We start from the raw sequence: 23880 nt of genomic DNA on the forward strand, positions 1-23880 counted from the left end.
TTAAAGAAAGTATAAAAAAAAAGTATGCTTCAGTCTGCATTCAAACTCCACCAGTTCTTTTTCTGGAGATAAAATAGCAATTTTCGTCAAGAGTCCTTTGGAATTGTCTTGGATCATTGTGTTGCTGAGAATAGCTAAGTCATTCACAGTTGATCATCGCACAGTATGGCTGTTATTGTGTACGATGTTCTCCTGCTTCTGCTCATTTTACTTTGTATCAGTTCGTGGAAGTCTTTCCAGGTTTTTCTGAAACCATCCTTCCTATCATTTCTTATATCACAATAGTATTCCATCACAAGCACATACCACAACTTGTTCAGCCACTCCCCAATGGATGGGCATCCCCTAAATTTCTAATTCTTTGCTACTACAGAAAGAGCTTATTTTTGTATATACTGGTCTTTTTCCTTTTTCTTGGATCTCTTTGGGATATAGACCTAGAAGTGGTATGGCTGGGTCAAAGGGTATGCACAATTTTATAGCCCTTTGTAGCCCAGGGCTTATTAGCCTGGGGGTCCACAAACTTGCCTTTTTAATACTTTGATGATTTCTGTGTTTTAGTATAATTGCTTTCCTTTGTAACCCTATGTAATTCATTTTATGCATTTACAACATGATTGTGAGAAGGCATCTCGAGGCTTCACCAGACCACCAGAGGGGTCCAAGACATACAAAAAAAGTTCAGAACTCTTTCTTTAACTCACTTTTTCTTTTTTTAAAATTTTTTTGCTCAATAAGCATTTATTTTCTTTCCCTCCCACCACAGTTGTAAAAAAAGAAAAACAAACCCCTTGTAACAGTTATGCACAGTCACGCCCCCCTACACACACACCCCATGTTCAAAAATCTGTGTCCCATTCTGTACCCCAATTTCATCATCTGTTAGGAGACAGGCAGCCTGCTTTACCGTTGGGCCTCTGGAATCATTCTAAACTGTCTTTCCAGACTCATTCTACATAATTGCCCCTCACCCTGTCGCCTTTCTTTCCAAACTGGCTTTTTTTTTTCTTTTTGGTGAGGCAATAGGGGTTAAGCGACTTGCCCAGGGTCACACAGCTAGTAAGTGTTAAGTATCTGAGGCTGTATTTGAACTCAGGTCGTCCTGACTCCAAGGCCAGAGCTCTATTCACTGCACCACCTACCTGCCCCAAACTGGCTTTCTTGATGTCCCCTGTATGCCCTGCCTTATCAGAACTGAAAAGTGCTATCCTCGTGTGAGAGAGTGTTACAGTTGGCTGGTAACATATCCAGAAGCAGATTGGGACCTCTGAGCAGCCCAAGAGGGTGGGCTGGCTCCCTGTGCCAAGGAGGGATTGTAGAACTGGAAAGGTCCTCCAAGCCCCCTGATTCAGACCTCTGCAACATGCCTAGGGAGTGGTCATCTGCTTGGAGACTTCCAGTCTCCCAAGGAGAGGGAAAGCCCCTACTTTCTGAGGCCATCCACACCCCCCCCTTTTTTTTAAATGGTGGCCATCTACTTTTGTATAGTTCTAAGTATTAGGAAGTACCTCCATGCCTTGAACTTAAATCTGTTTCTGGGAACCTTTCTCCCCATTCCCCCCAGTCATTGCCTCCTGAGGTGAAGGAGGCAGCAAATAGAATTCCTCTTCCATAAGTCTCAAAGACCATTGTGTCCTGCCTAAATCATCTCTTCTAGACATCTCCAGTGCCTTCAGCCAATCCTCCTATGGCACGATCTCCAATCTTCTCATCATCATCTTCTCCCTCCTACGAGTACATTCCAGTTTGTAAGGTCAGCTTAGAGAGAGCACTAAGCCTGCAGTTAGGAAGACCTGAGTTCAAATGCATCCTCAGACACTTATTAGTTTTGTCACCCTGGGCAAGTCACTTAACCCTATTGTCCTCAGTTTCCTCATCTGTAAAATGAACTAGAGGAGGAAATGGCAAGCCACACCAGTATCTTTTGCCAAGAAAACTCCAAACGGGGTCAGAAAGTCAGACACAATTGAAATGCAGCAACAAAAATTGTCATTGTTAAAATATGGTACCGAGAATTAAACCCAATAGTTCAATGCAGAGGGCAGTGAGACCACCAGCTCCCATGTTCTAGATGCTGTGCCCCTTAGGGTTTACTTAATATCAACTTAACCTTTTTGTGGCTACTATATAACAGTCACTTTGTTGAACTTGTGGTCCCCTGAGATCCTTGGTTCTTTTTCATATGGCCTGCTATCTAGCCAAGTCTACACTGTCCTGCTCTTGTACACTTGTTGTTTTGAAGCCTTATGGTCACTTACCTTGACCAGTCCCATTCTGGGATCCTTTAGTTCTCTTAGATCTTAGGAACCTGCTCTCTTCTCGATCAAGTGTTCTCCTCTTATTCTGAGGGATATGGGAGCATGAGGGGTGGCATGATGAAGATCTAGATTCAGACAACCCCACAGGGGCACAGTGGATAGAGCACCAGCCCTGGATTCAGGAGGACCTGAGTTCAAATCCGGCCTCAGACACATAACACTTTACTAGCTGTGTGACCCTGGGCAAGTCACTTAACCCCAATTGCCTCACAAAAAAAAAAAAGACAAACAACCCCACAGATGCCGCTGATTTGTCAGAGAACCTTGGGCAAGTCCTTTCTCTCTCAACCTCAATTTCCCCATCTGTAAAATGGGGGCAGGTCCCAAATAGAACCGAGAACCAGGGAATATCGAAGCCAGAAAGGACTTCAGAATATAGAATATACAATTTAAAAGGAATTTTAGTCCAGTCCAACACCTCCATTTTATGGATAAGGAAAATGAAACCCTCTGATGGGAAGGGACTTGGCCAAGGTCACACAGCCAGTTATTGTAAGAGCTAGGACTGGGATCCGGGTGTTGCATCTTCAAGGCAAACATTCTCTCTATGCACCTCCACTGATTTTCAGGGAGCAGGTGTCTCTTACTAGGAGTTTGGGGCAGGGGAAGCACATATCTGTTATTAGATTTTAGATTTTACGGATGTTTCATCCACAGAACCAGATCCCTACATCTCCTTGACAACCAGCCTCCCACCCCCCACCCCCACATCGTTCCTTATCTGGGATGGGTCTCCTGGCTGCTGGGAATGAATGGAACTCTCTGTAAACCAGGCCCTCCCCACCACTCTCCCCATGAATAGGCTCTGCCCTCCCTGCTCAGGGTTATGCTATAAACATCCTTTTCCCCAGCCCTATGCCTCACACAAAGCCTGCAGCCTAGTCCAGCACAGCTGGGGGGTTGGGGTGGGGGGCACAGCCAGGCCTTCGCTGTGAGGGGATAGGGCAGGGGAAAGGGTAGCAGACGAAATTTCCGGGTGGGCTTTTCCAACAAAAGGGCCTTCAACACAGATTCCTGGCAGGGGGTTGCAAGGAAGAAGGGACGTTTCCGCTTTGTGGGAGTGAGCCAGTTGTCAGAGCCTGGTCTTGGGTGGTTCATCCCCTTCCTCCTCCCTCCCCCCAAGTCAAGCTGGATGGCTCTTCTCCTATCTGCCCTTCCAAGTCCCTTCTTTCTTGTCCTTCTTGATTGTATTAACAAATCTGGCCTCAGCTTGGTCTCACACAACCTCAGGGTTTGGAAGGATGTTACTATGTTGGCCAGAGAATGTGGACCGTCGTTCTGAAGTGTTCCATAACTGAGGGTTCTCAAGTGAATGAGAGACAGACAGAGACAGAGATTGGGGGCGAGGGAGAGAGAGAGAAAGAGAGAGGGAGAGAGAGAAGAGAGAGCTTAGGGTCTTTCACTGTCTTTGTCATCCGCCTTTGGTTTCTCTCAGTCAGAGACTATGCAGAGTAGCCTTTCTCTTTCTCTTTTCTTATCTTTACAATGCAATATAAGTCTTTCTTTCACTCCTCTCCCTTCTTCCCTCCCTCCCTCCTTTCCTTCCTTCCTCTCTTTCTCCTCTCCTTTCCTTCCTTTCTCCCTCCCTTCTCCCCTTCCTTCCTTCCTCCCTCCCTCCCTCCCTCTCATCCCTTCCTTCTCTCCCTCCCTCTCCTTCCTTCCTTCTCTCCTTTCCTTCCTCCCTCCCTCCCTCTTCTCCTTTCCTCCCCTCCCTCCTTTCCTTTCCTTCCTCCCTTTCTCCTCTCCTTTACTTCCTTCCTCCTCCTCTTCCTCCCTTCTCCCTCCCTCCCTTCCTTCTTCCTTCCTTCCCTCACCCCCTCCCTCCTTTCCTTCCGTTCTTCCTTCTTTCCTTCCTCCCTCCATTCCTTCCTTTCTTCCCTCTTTCCCTTCCTCCCTTGTTCCTCCCTTTCTTCCTGTCTCTCGTGTTCTTCTTAGAGTAAGCAGCATCTCTCTTTTCCCCAGTTTGTCTTTTTTTCCTCTTTGTATGGTGTCCTCCCCACCCCCGCCCCATCTCTCAATCTTTCTTTGTCTTTCTCAGTGAGCAGGATCTCTTTCCCTCACTTTCTGTCTTTTTGTCATCTTTATCTATCTTGCATATTTCTCTCCTCTTTCCTGTCTTCTTTCCTTTTTCCCTCTCTCTCCTTTTCCCTCTCTCTATCTTTCTTAATAAACATGAGCTCTCTCTGGCCTTTTATGAGGGAAGAGGCCAATTACCAGGGCCCCAGAAGGCTGATTTCATTGTTGTCTAGAACCTATCCTTACATCTGTTCAGTCAAAGCGCCCTTGCTTCTGACTCGTGCCTCTCAAGCAAGCTCAGCTGAGACTCTTTACTTCTGTAGCAAGGCTTCGGGTTTAATTCCTTGTGTTAGGTGTCCCATGAAAGCTTGACATAGAACTAACCTTGGATCCCAGTCACCCAGTCAACAGGGCCTTACCCTTCCTCACGCTGAGAACACAGGCTCAGCTCAGAGTTGGAGGAGGTACTGTGAATCTGAATGGAGTTTCTCTGGGCTTGGCAGTAGGGAATTTACCTATGTCTTGATCCTAGAAATATAGGATTAGGACCAGAAGAGGTCTCAAGGTCCATCTAGTTCAACCCAATTATTTTACAGATAAAAAAGTTGAGGATTAGGACAGTTAAGTAACTTGCTCAAGGTCATATAGGTCCTAAATGTCATAGGGAGGCTTTAAACCCAGATTCTCTGACTTCATAGCCCTTGGAGAGAGTTCTGGGCTCTCTGAACTAGCTTGGGAATGTGGCTTCCCATTGAGAGAGAAGCTAGGGTCTGTAGCACCTCGGATTCATTGCTTAAGAATGAGCCAGGTTCTTCCCTGTCTGGACCTTCAGGGGCTAAGACTCTGGAAGGAGGGAAAGGAAATAAGTCGATGCTCAGAAAAAATCTCAGCTCCAGACTCTAGGTAGAAGGGATAGGATCTGAAAACAGCCTTTCACTTCTCTACCTGGCTTTCCCTCCATCCATCTACAGGCTCTCTCTCCCCAGCTGTCTCTGTTTCTTCTCACTGTCTTTCAGTCTCTGATACTTTCTTTGTCTCATTCTCTTTCTTCTGGGTTTTTTGTTGGTTTTTTTTTTCATTGTTTCCGATTCAGCATTGCCTCACTAGTGCAGATGTAACAGCAGCACCATCACGGACCTCCTGCTTTTGCAGCTGCCCAGACCCCTCCACTCCACCCCAATACTTCCTCCTGGCTGCCTCTGTCCTTTGAGTGCAGGGTTTGCAAGGTCAGAGTTGGCCCCATGCCACATTTACGTGTTAACAGGGACCAGGGCAAACTCCATGTTTACTCTGAGAATGGAGCTGCCAACTCTCAAGGCCCTCACACTTCCTGTCTGGGTCTCTGAGTGGACTTTGGTTGAGGTTTGTTGTCCAGCCTTCCTTCAGGGTTCCCTCAGGTTGTGCAACTCCTCGGTGTTGTGCAAATCCATGCCTCATCTGTGTGTGTGCGTGCGTGCATGCATGCGTGCATAAGTGTTGGAGAAGAGATTCCTGCACAGGGATGGAGCCTGGATGGGATTTCCCCTAAAACCCCTTCTATCACTGAAATTCTAGAAGCCTGAGATTCTAATGCTTGTGTAATTTTACAGGCCTAGATTCTAAGATTTCCAACTTCCAGGCCTTTGAGATGCTAGGATTTTAAGCCCCTGAGATTCTAGATTCAGAAATGCAAGAGTCTTAGCTTCTGAGAGTCCAAAATTCTGGGTTCTTAACAAGCTTGTTATTACATGAAACAAGCATACCAGGATTTTAGACTTGTTAGATTCTGAGTTTCTGGCATTCTAAGATTTAAGCTCGAGATTTTTTAATTTTTTTTGAGGCAGTCAGGGTTAAGTGACTTGCCCAGGGTCACACAGCCAGTGAATGTCTCAGGCCGGACTTGAAACTCAGGTCCTCCTGACTCCAGGGCCAGTGCTCTATCCACTGATAGAGCTGCCCCAAGCTCTTGAGATTCTAAGATTATCGTTTTATTATTCTGAGATGGTGGCTCACTACGGCCATCCTTATCAGCTGTCCAGTTGACTTCTTCAGTAAACATTTATTAGGTTCCTAGATCTTACAAGAACACTATGCTTGTGTCTGGGGGTACAAAAGGATGAACCATATAGCAGTGTTTGTCCTCAGGGAGTTTCTATTCTACTGTGGGGTACAGTATGTATCCAAGTACCCGGATAAGTAAATACAAGGTTATAAAAAGAGGAAAAGAGGTCCAGCAATTAGGAGGAGATCAGGGAAGGCTTCATGGGGAAGTGGTAGCTGAGTTTAGCCTTGAAAGAAAAGAAGGATTCATTGATCATTATACTTTTGTCCCCAGTCACGCATCCTTCTTTCTCCTCCTCATCTGCTCCACATACCCCCTAGGCCTGTGCTGGGTGATGTTAACGGAGTTAACACACCACCAGAGGCTGATGAGGTTCCAGGCTTCAATCTTGGAGCTTAAGAAAAGTTCTGGATGTCTTCCACATCCTTTAAAGATCATTTCCCACCCAGGAGGGCCAGATTCTAGTGCCTTTCCCATTCTGAACATCAGTCATTTAGCAAATGCAGCAGAGCCATAAGCTGGGTGCGGGGGGGGGGGGCTATGAAGTTAAAATGATATTATAATAATAGTAATAACGATGATAATAGTCATTACTATTACTGAGACTTTCCCAGAGCTGTTGTGAGAACCAAATGAGGTAATTCAGTTCACCAAACATGTATTAAATAACTACGATGTGCAAAGGGGTAATGTGTTCATGGGTTAATGGGATGATGGATGTAAAAGCAAAAAATGGGGGCTAGGGGTGGTTAGATAACAATGATGATAATAGTCAAATTTTATCAAGTTGGTAAACTGCTTTAGTCTAAGAGGGGTTAAATGACTTGTCCGGAATCATACAGCTAGTGAGTGTCTTAAGGCAAAATTTGAACTCAGATTTGAACTTATTGAATTAAATCCATCAGTATCCGCTGGGTCTCCCAGCTTCCTGTGGTTTAAAAGCAATCCCTTTTCTCCATTCACAGTTTTGGTCTTATAGTCAACCATTTCAATGATAAATATTTCAAAACCTTTCAATTCCTTATTCCCATGACTTTCTGCTGTCCTTGCATGGCGTAGTGAACTTTACTGGACTTGGAACCAAGCTGACCTAAAGCTAAGTCCTGCATCAGTTACATTCTAGCTATGTGACTCTCGATTAGAGAGTCATTGGTAACCTTTGGTGCAACAGTTTCAGTAGAGTTATAGAGACAAAGACAGATTACAGGAGTCTGAAATAATATGGCTCAGTGGAAAGACTCCTGACTTCTGGAGTCAGAAGACTGGGGTTCAGTCCTACCTCAGATACATGTTTTAACTTGAGTGACCTTGGGTCATTTTCTTAACATCTCCCCTCTCCCCCCCTTCTTGCCCCCCTCCCCTTGCTTCAGGCCTCAGTTTCCTCATATGTAAGATAGGGTTGGTTTCAATGGCCTCTAAAGGTTGGATTCAATGACCTCTATCTAATGGCCTTAGATAGATCTATGAGTCTGTGGTTATAAATTTAGAGCTTGAAGGGACCTTAGATGCCATCAGGTTTAACTCCTCTCATTTTTTAAAATTAATTTATTTTGATTTATCAACAATAACTTCCATAAGCTTATAAGTTTTAAATTTTTCTCCCCCTCCCTCCCCACCTCCCTTCCCAAGACGGCACGCAGGGATCGGAGAGAGAGGAAAGGGAGGTGGTGCCTCGGTCCTGCCCTGGTCAGACCACACCTGGAGCTACCACAGTTTAGGAAGGACATTTCGTGTCCAGTGGTGGGTGACCAAGGAGGCGAGGGCCTTGAGGCCCGACATGTCCTGTGACGATCAGTAGAAGGAGCTAGGCTTGTTTGTCTTAGAGATGAGAAGGCCCTGGGGGGACTTGAGAGCCAGCTTCAAGTGCTGGAAGGTCTGGGGTGTATAGAAAGGATTAGCCTTGTTCTGTTTGGCACCAGGGGGCAAAACCAGGAGGCAGTTAGAGGGTGGGTGGCAGAGAGACCTTCTTAACAGTTAAGAGTTGGAATGGCGTGCTTCCTCATCGCAGCGGAGGCTGGACACCCACTGTCAGGTGGAGGTCAGAGCAGATGGCAGCCAGGCTCCCTCCCAATGCCAAGATCCTCGTATTCTTCTCTTGGGCCTCAGCCAAGCCAAGCATAAAGCTTTTTAAGAAAGTTTTTTGGTGCCCTCATATAAGTGCCAATGTTTTCTTTTTTTTTTTTCTCATGGATTAGGAAGGTGTGTTATGTTTGGGTTGGGATGGTGGCAGCCAGGTACGTGCAATTATTGGTTTATGACACAAGTCTGCTGAATTTGTCTGCAGCAAGCCTGGGGCAGGCAGTCTACCAGGAATTCATTCATTCATATATTTAACAAACACTTAAGGGGCAGCTAGGTGGGGCAGTGGATAGAGTGCCAGGAAGACCCGAGTTCAAATCTGGCTTTAGACACTTACTTGCTGTGCGACCCTAGGCAAGTCACTTCATTCTGCTTACCTCAGTTTCCTCATCTGTCAAATGAGCTGGCGAAGGAAATGGCAAACCACTCCAATATCTCTGCCAAGAAAACCCAAACGGGGTCACAGAGAATTGGACACAACTAAAATGATTCAGTAACAAAAACAAAAGGTTTCTGTGGGGTAGAAGCGAGGAGGGAATGCATTCCAGGCCTCAGGAAGGGCAGGAGATGGAGTGTCACATATGAGGAATATATGAGCGAGACAGTTTTCCTGAAATGAACAATATGTGAAGGGGAAAATAATACAGAAGAAGCCTGGGAAGGTAGGTGGGAGCTAATTTGAGGAGGGCTATACTCCGTGGTAGCTGATTGCTTCCTCCTGGTGGGGTATAGATGATGCGGGGTGCCCCAAAGTTAATGCCCCCCGAGCCCAAACTCTGCTGCCTACTTCCAAGCCAGAAAGGCTGGTGACAGACTGGATTCTGTCACTCAAGGCCCCAGCCCGGAGGGGCTTATCAACAAAAAGTTGACTTCTTGTTCAGTCCTGTCTGACTCTCTGTGACCCCATTTGGGGTTTTCTTGGCAAAGACACTAGAGTGGTTTCACATTTCCTCTTCCAGAAAAAAGTTGTGGACTAAGTGATTAAAAAAAAATTCATCCACTGTTATTTTCTTATCATTTTTGCTGCGCTTAGGCTGAGATGAAATTGGAAGAAATCATGGGTCAATTCAAAAAAGGTTTCTTTTAAAATTGTATTGATATTGTTTATTTTGACATTTCTCTCAATGTGTCCAAAATGGAATTCATTATCTTTCCACCCAAACCATCCCAGCTTCCCTGTTACCAGCAAAGGTATCGCCATCCTCTTATTACCCAATCTTCAAACTGAGATGTCATCCCCAGTGTGTCACCCTCATTGACTCACCCCATGTCCAGGCTGTGGCCAAATCTTGGCATTTCTCCCCTTACAATTTATTTCCTATTTGTCCTCTTTAGGCCATTCATCATTTCTTGCCTAGATTAGTAGCAATAACCTCCTAAGTGGTCTCCCTGCTTTAAATTTCTCCCCTTTGCCAATCTGTCTTCCATTTAGGTGCCAAACTGATCTTCCTAATGTGTAGGTCTGCTGTTTCTCACAGCATTCCATTTCCCACTTCTGTGCCTTTGTACAGGCTGCACCCCATGCGTGGAATGCCCTTCCTCCTCATTTCTGCCTTTTAGAATCCCTGGCTCCCTTCAAGACTCGGCTCAAAACCCACCTTCTGCAGGAGGCTCTTCCTGATCCTCCTTAATGCCAATCCTTTCCCTCTCAGATTGTCTCCAATTTATCCCATCCGTAGACTCTTTGGACATATTTGTTTGCATGTTGCCTCCCCTGTTAGACTGTGAGCTCCTTGAGGGCAGGCCTTGTGTTTTTACCTTTCTATCCCCAGTGCTTAGCACAGTAGCCAGGACTTAATGGGCATTGAGTGACTATCCTGTGTCCTCTTCCCCCTGGCAGGGACCCCGGTGAATCGGATCCCCATCATGGCAAAGCAGGTCCTAGATTTGTACATGCTCTACGTGTTGGTGACCGAGAAGGGCGGCCTGGTAGAGGTGATCAACAAGAAGCTGTGGAGGGAGATTACCAAGGGCCTCAACCTGCCCACTTCCATCACCAGTGCTGCCTTCACCCTGCGGACGCAGTGAGTCCCACTGGCGGCAGTGCGGGCGTGGGGGGTGGATGGAGAGCTGGGCCTGGAGTCAGAAGACCTGAGTTCAAATCCAGCTTCAGACACCTATCAGATGGGTGATCCTGGGCAAGTCACTTTACCTATGTGGGCCTCAGTTTCCATATTAGCTGTGCGACCACTTGTCAACCTCAGTTTCCCCAACTGTAAAATAGGGATAATAGCACCTCCTTCCTGGGGTAGTTGTGAAAATCAAATGGGATGATATTGGTAAAGCACAGTGTCTGACACATAGCAGGTGGTTAATAAAACCAACCTTCCATTCTTCCTTCCTTCCCTCCATCCTTCCTTCTTTTCTTCCTTTTTTCCTTCCTTCTTCCGTCTTTTCTTCCTTCCTTTCCCTTTCTTCCTTTTCTTCCTTTCCTTCCTTCCTTTCCTTTCCCTATCTTCCTTCCTTCGTTTCTTCCTTCTTTCCTTCTTTCCTTATTTCTTTTCTTTTTTTCCTTTTCCTTCTGTCCTTCTCTTCCTTTCCTTTTTTCTTTTCCTTTCCCTTTCTTCCCTTCATTTCTTCCTTCTTTCCTTCTTTTCTGACTTTCATTTCCCTTCCTTCCTTTCCTTCCTTCTTTCCTTCCTTTTTCCTTTCCTTCCTTTCCTTCCTTCTTTTCCTTTCCTTTCCCTTTCTTCCTTCATTTCTTCCTTCTTATTTCTCTTCCTCCTTTCCTCTCTCTTCCTGTCCTTTCCTTCCTCCCTTCCTTCCTTCTTTCCTTTCCTTTCTTGCTCCATTCTTCTTTCCTTTCCCTTCCTTCTTTCCTTTCCCTTTCTTCCTTCATTTCTTCCTTCCCTCCCTCTTATTGCTTTTCTTCCTTCCCTATTCCTTCCTTTCTTTCCTTCCTCCCTTCCTTCTTTTCCTTTCTTTTCCCTTTCTTCCTTCCTTCCTTCTTTCCATCCTTCCTCATTTCCTTCCTTCCTTCCTTCCAGAATAGGGAAGATTGAAAGAAGGTAGTAAAGGGAAAATAATAATAAAACCCATTTCTGTGGTGCTTTATCATTTACAAATCAGTTCCCTCACAACAATTTTGTAAGTTAGATCATACCAATATTGTTATTCCCATTTTATAGATGAAGAAACTGAGGCATAGAGAGGTTAAGTGACTTTTTCCTGGTCACTCAGTTAGTCAGGGTCAGAGCTAGGACTTGAACTCAGGACCTTTGCCTCCAAATCCAGAGCTCACCTCTCTCCACTGCATGGCAAAGTTCTTAAAGTCACAGTGTTCCTTTTTCCTTCCCTCTCTCTTCTCCCCACACCCATGGCAGATACATGAAATACCTGTATCCCTACGAATGTGAGAAACGTGGGTTGAGCAACCCCAGCGAGTTACAGGCCGCCATTGACAGCAACCGGCGGGAGGGCCGCCGACAGGGCTTTGGGGGCTCCCTCTTTGCCTACTCTCCAGGAGGGGCCCACAGCATGCTGTCCTCACCCAAGCTGCAGGTGGCCCCCCTGGGACTGCCAGCCAATAGCAACGGAGGAGCCATCACCCCAACCCAGAAGATCAAAAAAGGTGAGAGTGTCAGGGAAGCCCTCTAGGTCCTCAAGTGCGGCCCTTTGACTGAATCCAAACTTCACAGAATAAATCCCCTTAAGAAAAGGATTTGTTCTGTAAAACTTGGACTCAGTCAAAAGGCCGCAGCCAACAATTTAGAAGGCCACATGTGGCCTCCAGGCTGCAGGTTCCCCACCTCTGCTAAGAAATTCAGACCTGCATGCTATATAATAGATGGTCTGCAAGCACTTACTAATAAGTACTAAGCACTGTGCAAAGTGCTAGAGAAGTCGAAAATAGCCTGCCCTCAGGGGGCTTCCATTCTAATGGAGGAGACACCTTTAAAGAGGGAGAGTAGAGGGCAGGTAAGCTCAGAGGGGGAGGTCCAGCAAAGGCCTGTGGAAGGTGGGATTTGTGCTGAGTCCTGAAGGGGCTGGAAAAGCTGGGGTGGGAGGCAGCACCTTCCAGTCAGGAAGGAATAGCAAAGTACAAAGGCTTGGGGGTGGGGAGGTCGCCCCAAGGTCCTATGGTCTGTGACACCATACTTTTGTCCCACCCAGAGGAGGATTCTTCCATCCCCATCACGGTGCCCAGCCGCCTGCCCGTCTCCCTGGCAGGCCATTCTGTGGTGGCAGCCCAGGCTGCAGCCGTGCAGGCAGCTGCGGCCCAGGCGGCCGTGGTGGCCCAAGCAGCGGCCCTGGAGCAGCTGCGGGAGAAGCTGGAGTCTGGTGAGCCCCCGGAGAAGAAGATGGTCCTGGTGGCAGATGAGCAACAGAGACTGATGCAGCGAGCCTTGCAGCAGAACCTCCTGGCCATGAGTGCCCAGCTGCCCATGAGCATCCGCATCAATAGCCAAGGTGACCAGGCCAGGGGAGTGGGCAGGCTTTGGAGCCGGGGAGGCTTTAGAACCCAAGACATCCAAGTGGGGGGGCCTTTAGAACACAGGATGTCAGAGTCGGGGAGGGCCCTTAGAACACAGGATATCAGAGCTGGGAGGGCCCTTAGAACACAGGATGTCAGAGCTGGGAGGGCCCTTAGAACACAGGATGTCAGAGCTGGGAGGGCCCTTAGAACACAGGATGTCAGAGCTGGGAGGGCCTTAGAACACAGGATGTCAGAGCTGGGAGGGCCCTTAGAACACAGGATGTCAGAGCTGGAGGGCCTTAGAACACAGGATGTCAGAGCTGGGAGGGCCCTTAGAACACAGGATGTCAGAGCTGGGAGGCCCTTAGAACACAGGGTGTCAGAGCTGGGAGGGCCTTTAGAACATAGGATGTCAGAGCTGGGAGGGCCCTTAGAACACAGGATGTCAGGGACAGCTAAGTGGCACAGTGGATAGAGCACTGGCCCTGGATTCAGGAGGACCTGAGTTCAAATGTGGCCTCAGACACTTACTAGCTGTGTGACCCTTGGCAAGTCACTTAACCCCATTGCCTAGCCAAAAGAGGAAAAAAAAAAAAGAATTCAGAAAGTCAGAGCTGGGAGAGCCCGTAGAACACAGAATGTCAGGGCTGGAAGGGCCTTTGGAACACAATGTCAAAGCTTGGAAGACCTTTAGAAAACAGAATATCAGAGCTGGAAGGCCCTATAGTATAAGAGCTAGTAAATACCTCCAAGATTATCCAGACGATACTATTCATTTATAGGTGAAGATGCTAAGAGTCAGAAAGAGGAAAGCACTAGGCCAATATAACAGTTCATAACAGAGCTGGGACTCCTAATCTGGTTCTCTTCCTATTACACCACAATTGCCTCTAAATGGTGGCATTTTCTTGGCCCTCGAAGATTACAAAGTTATAGTGCAAATAGGATTATTCCCATTTTACAGGTGGGGAAGCCAAGACTTCTGACCTGTACCTACTTGAGGATGAGGCAGAGGAGTTTGGGAGAGCACATGGACCCATATCTATAGAGAAGGCTTCCAAAGCCCAGTGAGAGGCATAGTGTTAGCTACTGAAGCCTTCTTCCACCAGTAGCACTAAGAAAGAATTCTGGGACCCTTCCAGCCTTTAGAACCCCCTCGGGGAAGCCCCTTTGCTCTCCTCTCCCATTCATACTCATCATTTTTCTTCCCCTCCTCTGCCTCTCCAGCATCGGAGAACCGCCAAGACTCGGCCATGAACCTAGCCAGCACCAATGGCACCAACAGTATTAGCATGTCTGTGGAAATCAACGGTATCATGTATACAGGTATGTCCTAGCCTGGTTTGGGACCCACCTAACTCCCATGGCTATGGTAGGACCACTTCAGAGCAGGAACCTTTTGAGATCATGGCCCTTTTGAGCCTGAGATTGGAAATTACTTGTCCAGCAACGAACTGGATTCTCAGGAAATTGGGTGCTAGCTGAGAGCAGGCGGCCACCAGGGAAATGTCCCCAAGCTTTACCCAATAAGTAGACCTCCAGGCCCGGCTTGAGGGACCTCCTTTCTCCCCAGAGAGCCCCTTCATTTCATCTCTGGATAGCTTTAACAAATCCTTAGGGAGCTTTTCCTGATAGCATGCCGACAGTGTCCACTCATGGCTCCCGGTTCTACCTGGTGGTACCAAACTGGAAAAATCTAATCGCTTTCCTGCCCGACGGCCCCGCTAAATCTCCTCTGCCCCAATCTAAGCAGCCCGTGTTCCTTCTAGTCTTCCTAGGCCATGACCCCAAGTCTTCATTCCCTGGTTGCTCCCACTCGAGACATTCTACAGATCATCAGGGTCCTCCCTAAACAGTGGCTTCTACAACTGCCTATGGTACTCCAGGTGTGATCCAACCAGGGCAGACTAGAGTGGACCTTTCCCCTCCTTAGAAGCTTTGCCTCTCCTGTTGCAGGCCAATGTTGCTTTCGGTTGGTTTTGTTTTTAGCTTATGCATCATATTGCTGACTTAGGGAGTTATCCCAAGGTCCCTTCTAACTCCAAAATGTTGCCCTTCTGTAATCCCACCCCCTCTTTTTTATGGCTTAGGAAACTGAGGCCCACCCAGAGCAGGTAAAACGCCCGAGAGTTATCTAGGTAGAGAGTGGCTGAATCGGGATTCGAACCTAAGTCCTCCATTACTGCAAACAGAGCTTTTTGAGGTGGGACGGGGTTTGAGGAGTCTGCCTGGGGGTCCCCAAGTGAAGGAGGGAGCCCCCATCAGCCTCCCGGCCCTTGGAGCTCATGTGGACATTGGGGGAGTAGACTTGCTGATCCTGGCCCTTTCTGTCTGTTCCCAGGGGTCTTGTTTGCTCAGCCTCCAGGTGCACCAGCCTCGGTCCCAGCCTCCACTCACAGCAAAGGTGGCAACAGCAGCAGTAGTAATAACAGCGGCGGCAGCAGCAGCAGCCGGACCGGGCCTGGGGGAGGACCCAGCAGCAACAGCAACAGCAGCAGCAGCAGCAGCAGCGGCAACAGTAGCGGTGGAGGAGGCAGCAGCGGTGGCAGCTCTCAGGCTGGGGCAGCGGGTCTGTCTGTCCCTCCGGCTTCTACCTCGAATAACTCTTTGCCTTAAGCCGCCAAGGGGGCTTAGCCTACCCCCCCTCCTCTCTCTCGCTCTCTTCATTCTCTTTCTCACTCACATGCTGAGCCCGCTGGACTGGTGGGGTCAGGGTGGGAAAGGGAGGCCCCGGGAGAGGGTGAGCAAGGGAGGAATGGGGAGTGGGGAGGGGGTGGAGACTACGCCGGGGAAGGGAGATCAAAAACAGGGAGCTAGAGCTGACACCCCAAGACCGATATACATACACCAGGAAATCTATAAAGAGAATTGAATAAAACCAGGGGAAAAGAGAAGAAACATTTGAATTTCTCCAGGTTTCGGACCCTCCAAGAAGAGCATCAGGAGAAGGAGAAGGGGAAATTAGGGAGAGGAGAAACTAAGTAGACTTTTCCCAGTGGCTTTATCATGATCCCCAAGGGACTGAGCTAGGTCCGTGGGGGTTCAGGCTTTTATCAGTTGCTTTGTCGATTCGACATTGTTTACCTCACATATCCTGCACTCTTTTTGTAATTTCTCTTGTCATCCACCCCACACTCACCATGCCCAGTTCCTTGGTTCCACAGTAAGCCCTGAGCCTAGAGCAGAGAAGTCTTTGTTGGTGGTTTGGGGGGAGTGGGGGAGGGAGAGGTTGGGAGGGTAGGGGAGAGAAGAATTGTTTTTGTAAAGACATAACTACACTCAAACTATATGGGGGTTTTTAAGAGGTTTTTGGCTTTTGTTTTGAGGTGGTTTTTTTTTGTAAATAATCTATTTTATTCTCTAAGAAAAATCAAACTTAGGAAAAAATACATATATATATATATATATTCGTATTTGTTCAGGGAAACTGAACTTGAAAAAAAAAGAAAAAAATGTTTAATAACCTTTTTATTAATCCCTTTCCCCTTTCCTACTCCCTACTATGATTAATTTTTTTTTTTGGTGAATTTCCTATGATGCTTTGCTTTTCATAAACTGGGGATGCTTGATGACCCTGGAGTCTCCAGGGGCTGGCTTCTCCCAGAGATGATTAACTCAGGTGCTGTAGCTGGGGTCGGGGGCGGGGAGGGGAGAGGGACTTATGAGTCTGTTGCCAGGAGGGCAAGAGAGGAAGGCAGGTAGCACAATTTCAGGCGCTGGCAGGGAGGGAGACATCCTCCCATTTCCCTCTGTCCCTTTGGCGAAAGTATCTTTTGATCCTGCCTCCCGTGGGGGGATGCGGAGTTTCTAAGGCAGGGAAGCTGTTTATGCCACTGGGTATATACACCTTCCCTCCCCCTCCTTGCAGAGGCAGGGGTACAACTAATCTCAGGCCAGAAGTTGGGCAAGAGGATCTTAGTTGAACCATCTTAGTGTGCAGTCAGGACCCTCCTTTATTCTAAAGGAAAGAGTGACCCAGCAAAGGACCGAACCTTCTCCTACCCCCACTATCTTTTCTCCTTGCATGAATAGCTCAGGGCAGGTGGGTCACAGCCTACAGCTTGGCTCAGAGGACCCCAAATGCCACTCTCATTTCTAGGCTAGGGTTAGGAGAAAGAGGAATAGGTACTTGCTGGAGAGACAGGAAAAATGAATTCTGCTCTGGCACTGGTTACAGGTAGGGCCTGAACTTGATACATTGTAAGCCCAAAAAAGTGGGGTTGAGTTTTTATTGCATCGTTTGCTTTGTAGTGCCTGTTCCTAGAGACTGTCTTCTGGATCTGAGTACTAATACCTTTTACCTTTCTGCCCTGGCTGTGGGCCCTCATCGGCCCATGGCCCTTCTTTCTTCACCCTCCACCACCCCCTCTTCAGCATGGGAACAGCTAGGTCTCCAGCCAACTGCCCGTTTCTCTTGCGTTGACAATGAATGCATGCCTGACACCCAGAGAGGGGAACAGATAACCCTTCACCCCACTTCCATTAGAGAGTACCCCATTACAGAGAGTAAAGCACTTGAAAAATGAGGAGGGGGTGAACAAGGTGCCTCTGCTGGGGTGGAGGATTCCAGGTATCGTCACTGTTATACTGAATAGACTCAGCTGTCTCATTGGAGTAGGTGAGGGCAGACACCACCCCTCCTCTTCCCATAAAAAGACTTCGGGTGGTCAAGCTCAGCCTCATTTGGCCAAAGAGTGACCAGGAGTCTCTTCTCCAATACCTCAGACCATTCAGGTCAATCAGTAAGCATTAAGCACCTACTGTGTGCCAGGCACTAAGGGCTAAGGATACAAAAAGAGGCAAAAAAAAAAATTTCCCTGCCCTCGGAGAGCTCCCAATCTAATCACCAGGCCCTGATACCTTTAAAACCTATTTTTCAGGCTCCTGCCCCATCTCCCTCAAAAGCTCTTCTCCCTCTAATCTCACCAGCCCCCGACTCCTGCTGCAAGATCTCCCTAAAAGAGACCCTGAAGTCTTTTGGAGGGTCTCCCTTTCTTCGTATTGGGGGAGCTCCCAGTGGAAATAGCTTTCTAGACCCCACCTAGATCTCTGTTTTTCCTTGCACTTGATTTTAATTTCTCCAGAGGGAAAATTAAGCAGTTGGCACCCCCTGGCTCAGCTCCCCTCTCCTCCCACCCTTGTCCCTAGGGTGGCCCTTCTCAGGTCCTCGCCTTCCTGCCTATAATTGGGCCCAGGGAGCTAAGTTTTGCCCAGGGTTGAGGGGGTGGGGAGGGGAGGGGAGACGGTGATTTGCTCAGGGCCTGTGAGGTGGGGGGAGGGAAGGCCCGGCCTGTCTATCAGTCTGGCCAATGTTTGTCCTTCTTCAGAAGTCTGGGCCATGTCTGGAAAGACAAGGGTGGAAGCCCAGGATGGGTCATCATAGAAAATTCTGATGCCCCTCACCTTTTCTGCTTCTCCCTCGGACTCTATGTAGGCACTTTAGTGACAGACATTGGGGTATCACAGCAGGACGGGGAAGGGAAGTTTCATTCCCTTCTAATGCCTACAAAAAAAAAAATAAATAAATCTCAGGACCATGAACTCCCCTGGTGGGGCACCTCAGGACCACTTCCTCCTCATCCCTGCTGACTTTCCCTCAGAACTCCCTGTTCTCCCTCAGGCCTAGTGAGAGTACATTTTAAGCCTTCCCTCCTTCCTTCCTTCTTTCCTTCCTTCCCTCTCTCCCTCCTACCTTTCCTCCCTCCCTCCCTCCTTCCTTCCTCTCCTCCATCTTTCCTTCCCTCCCTCCTTCCTTCCTTCCTTTCTTCCCTCCCTCCCTCTCTCCCTCCTTCCTTTCCTCCCTCTCTCCCTTCTTCCTTCCTTTCCTCTCTCCCTCCCTCCTTCTTTCCTTTTTCAAATCTCCGTGCCCCTCCTAACCCTCTTCTCAGGGTCTTCCTACTCCCTGGGGTCCCAAAAAGCCCCCAGCTAAATTATTTCCCATAGTGGCTGGGAGTCAGAAACAAATGGAGGGAGCATTCTGTTGGTTTCAGGAAGGCAGCCCAGGACTTAGACTTCTCACCCGTCAGATCCAGGCGTCTGAACCCCAGAAGGTATCACAGCAAGGAAGAAGTGTGAGGTCAGTTTCCCTTTGCCGAAAACCTACGAGCTTTGTTATTTTAGATATCTGATGGAAGGTGTGGCTGGGCTGGGAGGCTACGTTTTCTACTCTCTGTTTTTGAGGGACCAAAACACCCCCCCAAAAAAACCACCCTACTGGAGTCCCTTGACCACCTACTTGGCAGGCAAACATGAGAGGGCTTGCTCTGGCTTCAGGGAAGCATGGGGAACGGAGTACCCAGCATGAAAACACCAGCCCGTGCAGCCAAGCTTTCTGCAGGGAAGGCTTCTGTCCTCCTCTGTCCTGGGAGTACCCATTTTCTTGGCCTGAATGAACAGTTCATCTAATTTACAACATCCCCGAGCCATCCTTAAGCTTCCTTAGAGTCCCGGGAGTTCATGGACTCCACAGGGAACTGGCTTCCTCAAGCCTGCCTCTCTCCATCCAGCCTTTCCACAGATTTCCTCTTTTTTCCCATCCTTTTGCTGGCTGCTGGTCAAGATGTACCAAAAACAGTTATAGTTTTGGTCCCGTTAGGTGGTGTCTGGACTCAGGTGTCCCTTTTTAGGGGAAAGATAAAGCTTTGAAATTTTCTTTCTACCTCATTCCTGATATTTAATGCCAAAAAGTAATAATAATAATAGTCATCTTCTTCATCACCATACCCAGTCTGCCCTCCCCAAGCCAGGTCAAAGGTTATCTGAAGGGACTAAAGATCTGGGCCCCTCGGACCTCCCCACACCCAATCCCATCTAGTCATCCTCTTCAGTCTTGCTATTCTAGGACTTGGCAGAGCTTGGAGGTGACCCCCAAGCCCTCAAAGGCTATACCTGTAGAGTGGTGCCTATCAATCTATAAAGACTTTGAATGTGCCCTGGAGGCGGATCTCGCCTGTCATCCAGGACCCATCCATCATGCCAGCCCAGCATGGAGCAGTTCACCAGCAGAAGGCAGGACACTCGGTGGTGAATTTTTTTTTTTTGGTCCTAGCACCCCAAGGCTTCCCCTCATCTTCTTCATCCATCTGGGATAAGTTGAGAGCCTTAACTGTGTAGGAAATCCCAGCGCCGAGCTGCGCCTCCTCACTTGCCCACTCCTCAGCTCACTCTATAGTGATTCCATTCCAAATCAGACTGTCTGCCTGTCCATCCTAGCATGTTGCTTGTTCAAGGGGAGAAAGAACTGTAGAAGGGGGAAAGTGGGTTGGGAGAAGAAATTCTATATTAAAATTATACATAGATATATATATATAGTGTATGCGCGTGAGCATGTGTGCGTGTGCGTGTGTATGTGTGTGTACTGAAACCTCTGTGTAAAATTGTCTTTATGTATGATCCAGGCTCTCTCAGCAGGCTCTGGATCTTTACTCAGGGGAATTATGCCTGCTGTTCAGCTCCAATGATTGTACTGGGAGAGGCAGGGAGATCTGGGGAGTAGCCTGAGTAGCTTTGGTGGTCTGGGGTGTCAGGACAGTGTGGGGGACAAGAGGGGCATCAGCTGTGTTCCTCCCTGAAAAGGTCGCTTGTATTTTGCAGGGAGGGTTGAGAAGGGAAGGGGACAATTGTTTCATCAGGGGAAGGAGAAGAGTGGGCCACTTATTATACCCAGAGCTACCTCTGGAGACAGGGCTTCGTGGCAGTCTTGGAGTGTCCCTGGACAGGCCAGGTCAGGGCTAAAGCTAGGTAGGAACTGAACAGGAAAGTAGGCAAGCTCTGAAGGGGGGCGGGGGCCGTACCCCTCCAAAGGGACACTACTGAAGCTTGATCCCACTGGGATCTCCCCTGGCCTCCTGGCAGCACCCTTTCCCCAGCCCCATCAGGGTGGCTCTCAAGTAGAGGCCACCCACAGTACCCCTTTCCAATCCCCTCCTTCCTACCCACTGACTACAGAGCTGGGGAGAATCAAGCAACTTTCTACCCCAGGAAGCAAGAGACTTTTGGGGTGCATCTCAGCACCCTTTTATGCAAACTGGGGGGGCCGGTCCCCTTGGCTGGGGGATGGGGAGGGGGCTTATTTCCAAAGCAAATCTTTGGCAGTGATAGTGGTAGGGATGGGTTGGGAAACCTTACCCTGAGCTTAGGGTCAGAAAGAAATTTAAAAAAAAAGTCCTGAGCTTTAGTTGGGTTTTTGTTTTAACCTGCTGCTTTTAGGAGCTGCCAAAGTACTTAAGTAGACTAGGATGAGAAGATGCTATCTTACAGCTAACCCTTTTGGGGGGGAGGGGGGTGGGCTTGGGGCAAAGGAAGCTGAGAGGTCAGGGTTAGGTCTTAGTAACTATCCATTTTGTACAGTCATCTTTTCATCTGTCTTCTAATTTCCTCCAACCTCTCCCACCTCCATTTTATTTTTTTTTTCTGGAGAACATATTACATTCAATTTTCCTTTTTTTGGCATGTGGACTAGCATTTCCTCTGGGGTTTGTTAGACAGCATGGAATCCCCAGCCTGGGCTGTGACCAGGGGCAGGGGGGACCGTGCCTGAACTCAGGTAAAAGAAAAAAAAATAAGGCAAAAACCACATTCTACCTCTGACACAGCTCTGTGGGCCTTCTGGCCCTGCCAGGGCTGCCTTTAACTATTTCAGTTTTGCAGGACATTCAGGTATTAAAAAAAAAATCTTGTGATTATGAAATAAAAAACACTGAAAGTTTACATTTTATAATAACATTATTATACAGATTGTATTTAAACTTCAGAAATATTTAAGACAGTTGTAACCCTGTAAAGCTGATGAGATATTAAATGAAACAACAACAAAAAAAAAACACACACTTCTGACTTTTAAAAGAAAAATCACCTGCCTCCTGTGGTTTCTGGCTGGGTCTGGGCTCGCCAGCGTTGAACCCATTGTCCTTCAGGTGGGTGGGTAGAGGAGGCTTGTTTTTCCACTCCCCTCCTCACAAAAGAGGTTATTGAGCTACTGTTTCCAAACAGTGAATTCTCTTTCTTGTAGAATCTCAGGGCTGGAAGGGACCTGGGAGGACAGTATCTCTGACAAAGCACTCATCCACCCTGCACTGCGGCGTCTCCAGTGTGGGAAACTCATTCTTATCCCCTTCTCTCTAGCCTCAGCTCAGAGAAGGGCCAGTATAGCTGAAGCCTGCCATCACGGAACCTACCCCTCTCCCCACTGGCCCCTGGGAAGCTCCCTAGCCCTGAAGAATAGCTAGTGTGGACCTCTAATAAAACGTAGTGGGTCTTTCTCATCTCTCACCTTCACGAGCAACGGTTTGTACTTAAGCAGAATAGACCTGAAAGGACCTAGAGTATCATAGCTAGGGGGAACCTTGAGCCATAACCTGTCAGCCAGTGAGCATTTACTGAGTCTTAGTAAGACCTAGTCACTGTTTTAAGTGATAGGGATACAAAGAAAAGCAAAAACATAGTCCCTGCCCTCAAGGAGCATACATTCTAATGGAGAGAGGGAGACTATGCAAAAACTCTCTCTCTACACACACACACACACACACACACACACACACACACACACACGCAAATGACATAGACCCAGTAAATGGAAGGTAATCTTAGAAGGGAGGAGAAGTGAGGTGATGAGTGCCTACTAGGTACTATGCCAAGCACTGGGGATACAGAAAGGCAAAAAACAGTTCCTGCCCTCAAGGAGCTTACAATCTAATGGGAAACACAACATACAGATTATAAAGCAAGCTATATATGGGATAAATGGAGGTAACAGGGAAGGCACTGGAGTTAGAGCTGGGAGAGCCCTTAGAATACTAAATGTCAGAGCTGGGAGGGCCTTTGGAACACAGATTGTCAGAGCTGGGAGGGCCTTTAGAACACTGAATGGCAGAGCTGGGAGGGCCCTTAGCACACACAATGTCAGAGGTGGGAGGGCCCTTAGAGCACAGGATGTCAGAGCTGGGAGGACCCTAGAACAAAGAAGGTCAGAGCTGAGAGGGCCCTTAGAACCCAGGATGTCCGAGCTGGGAAGGCCCCTAGAACACACAACAGCAGAGTGTGAGGGCCCTTAGAACCCAGGATGTCAGAGCTGGGAAGGCCCCTAGAACACACAATGGCAGAGCTGGGAGGGCCCTTAGAACCCGGGATGTCAGAGCTGGGAAGGCCCGTAAAACACACAATGGCAGAGCTGGGAGGGCCCTTGGAGATCACCTAGGCCATATCCCACGTTGCAGAGGTGAGGATGTTATGTCCCAGAGAACAGAAGTGCTCTGTCCAAAGTTACATAACCAGTTCATGGGAGAGAGCCTGGGTAATAACACAGTCCTTGGTTTCCAGTTAGCCAGCAGCTCTGCCTCCTGATTCCTGTTCCTTCTGGACTGGGCCAGTCCTCCAAGTCAGCCAGTGAACGGGCACAAGGGCTGCTCGCCAGGCACCCCTCCTACATTGTGGCCGTTTGTTTCCCCCTTCCCTTTCAGGGGAGTCAGCCAAGGTCACCTCAGGCCTATGTCACACAGCTGTTTATTCACCACCACCACAGGCAGCTTCCCGGGGAGTCTGGCGTCAAGGACGCCCCCGCGCCCGTTTTCCAGCCTCAGCCCAGAGAAGCAGCAGCCCGATCCCAGCTCCCCAGCCTGGCTCCAGGGAAGGTGGAGCTGCCGTCTGGGGCATGACTGGGGCCGGGGGGATGGGGGTGGATTTTGCTCCCGATGCTGTTAAGTCACCAGGTGAGTCACAGGGAGGGAAGGAAGGAAGGTCAAATTCACAGAGTCCATGTTAGCAACCTAACTAAATCCAAATTCAGCAAGCAAGTGCTGAGGAGCCTCATTGCAGCGTGAAGACAGCCCTGGCTCCCCAGAGGCTAAGAGCCCCGAACCTGAGCCAAGGACTGAGACCTGGGTTTGAATGCTGCCTCAGACACTCACTAGCTATGACCCTGGGCAAGTCACTAAATCTCTCTGAGCCTCAGTTTCCTCATCTGTGGTTGAACTCAATAGTCTCTAATGTCCCTTCCACCTCTAAGACTGTCA

At 48.3% G+C, this 23880-nt stretch overlaps 1 protein-coding gene across 3 annotated transcripts in view; it reads left to right on the plus strand.

Annotated features, from left to right (window-relative positions):
- The window catches only part of ARID3A (AT-rich interaction domain 3A), an 82204-nt gene extending 60483 nt beyond the window's left edge, over positions 1 to 21721 (plus strand). For all 3 annotated transcript variants that reach the window (XM_020969310.2, XM_020969313.2, XM_020969309.2), the window contains exons 5-9: positions 10295 to 10478; positions 11778 to 12025; positions 12568 to 12864; positions 14099 to 14197; positions 15213 to 21721. In XM_020969310.2, coding sequence (XP_020824969.1) covers positions 10295 to 10478; positions 11778 to 12025; positions 12568 to 12864; positions 14099 to 14197; positions 15213 to 15487 — 1103 coding nt within the window. In that variant the 3' untranslated portion in view covers positions 15488 to 21721. The remainder of the gene's footprint in view (positions 1 to 10294; positions 10479 to 11777; positions 12026 to 12567; positions 12865 to 14098; positions 14198 to 15212) is intronic.
- Positions 21722 to 23880: the final 2159 nt, after the last annotated feature.

Source organism: Phascolarctos cinereus, unplaced genomic scaffold (genome assembly GCF_003287225.1).
Source record: "Phascolarctos cinereus isolate Bilbo 61053 unplaced genomic scaffold, phaCin_HiC Scaffold_4;HRSCAF=312, whole genome shotgun sequence".
In the NCBI taxonomy this organism is placed as follows: domain Eukaryota; kingdom Metazoa; phylum Chordata; class Mammalia; order Diprotodontia; family Phascolarctidae; genus Phascolarctos; species Phascolarctos cinereus.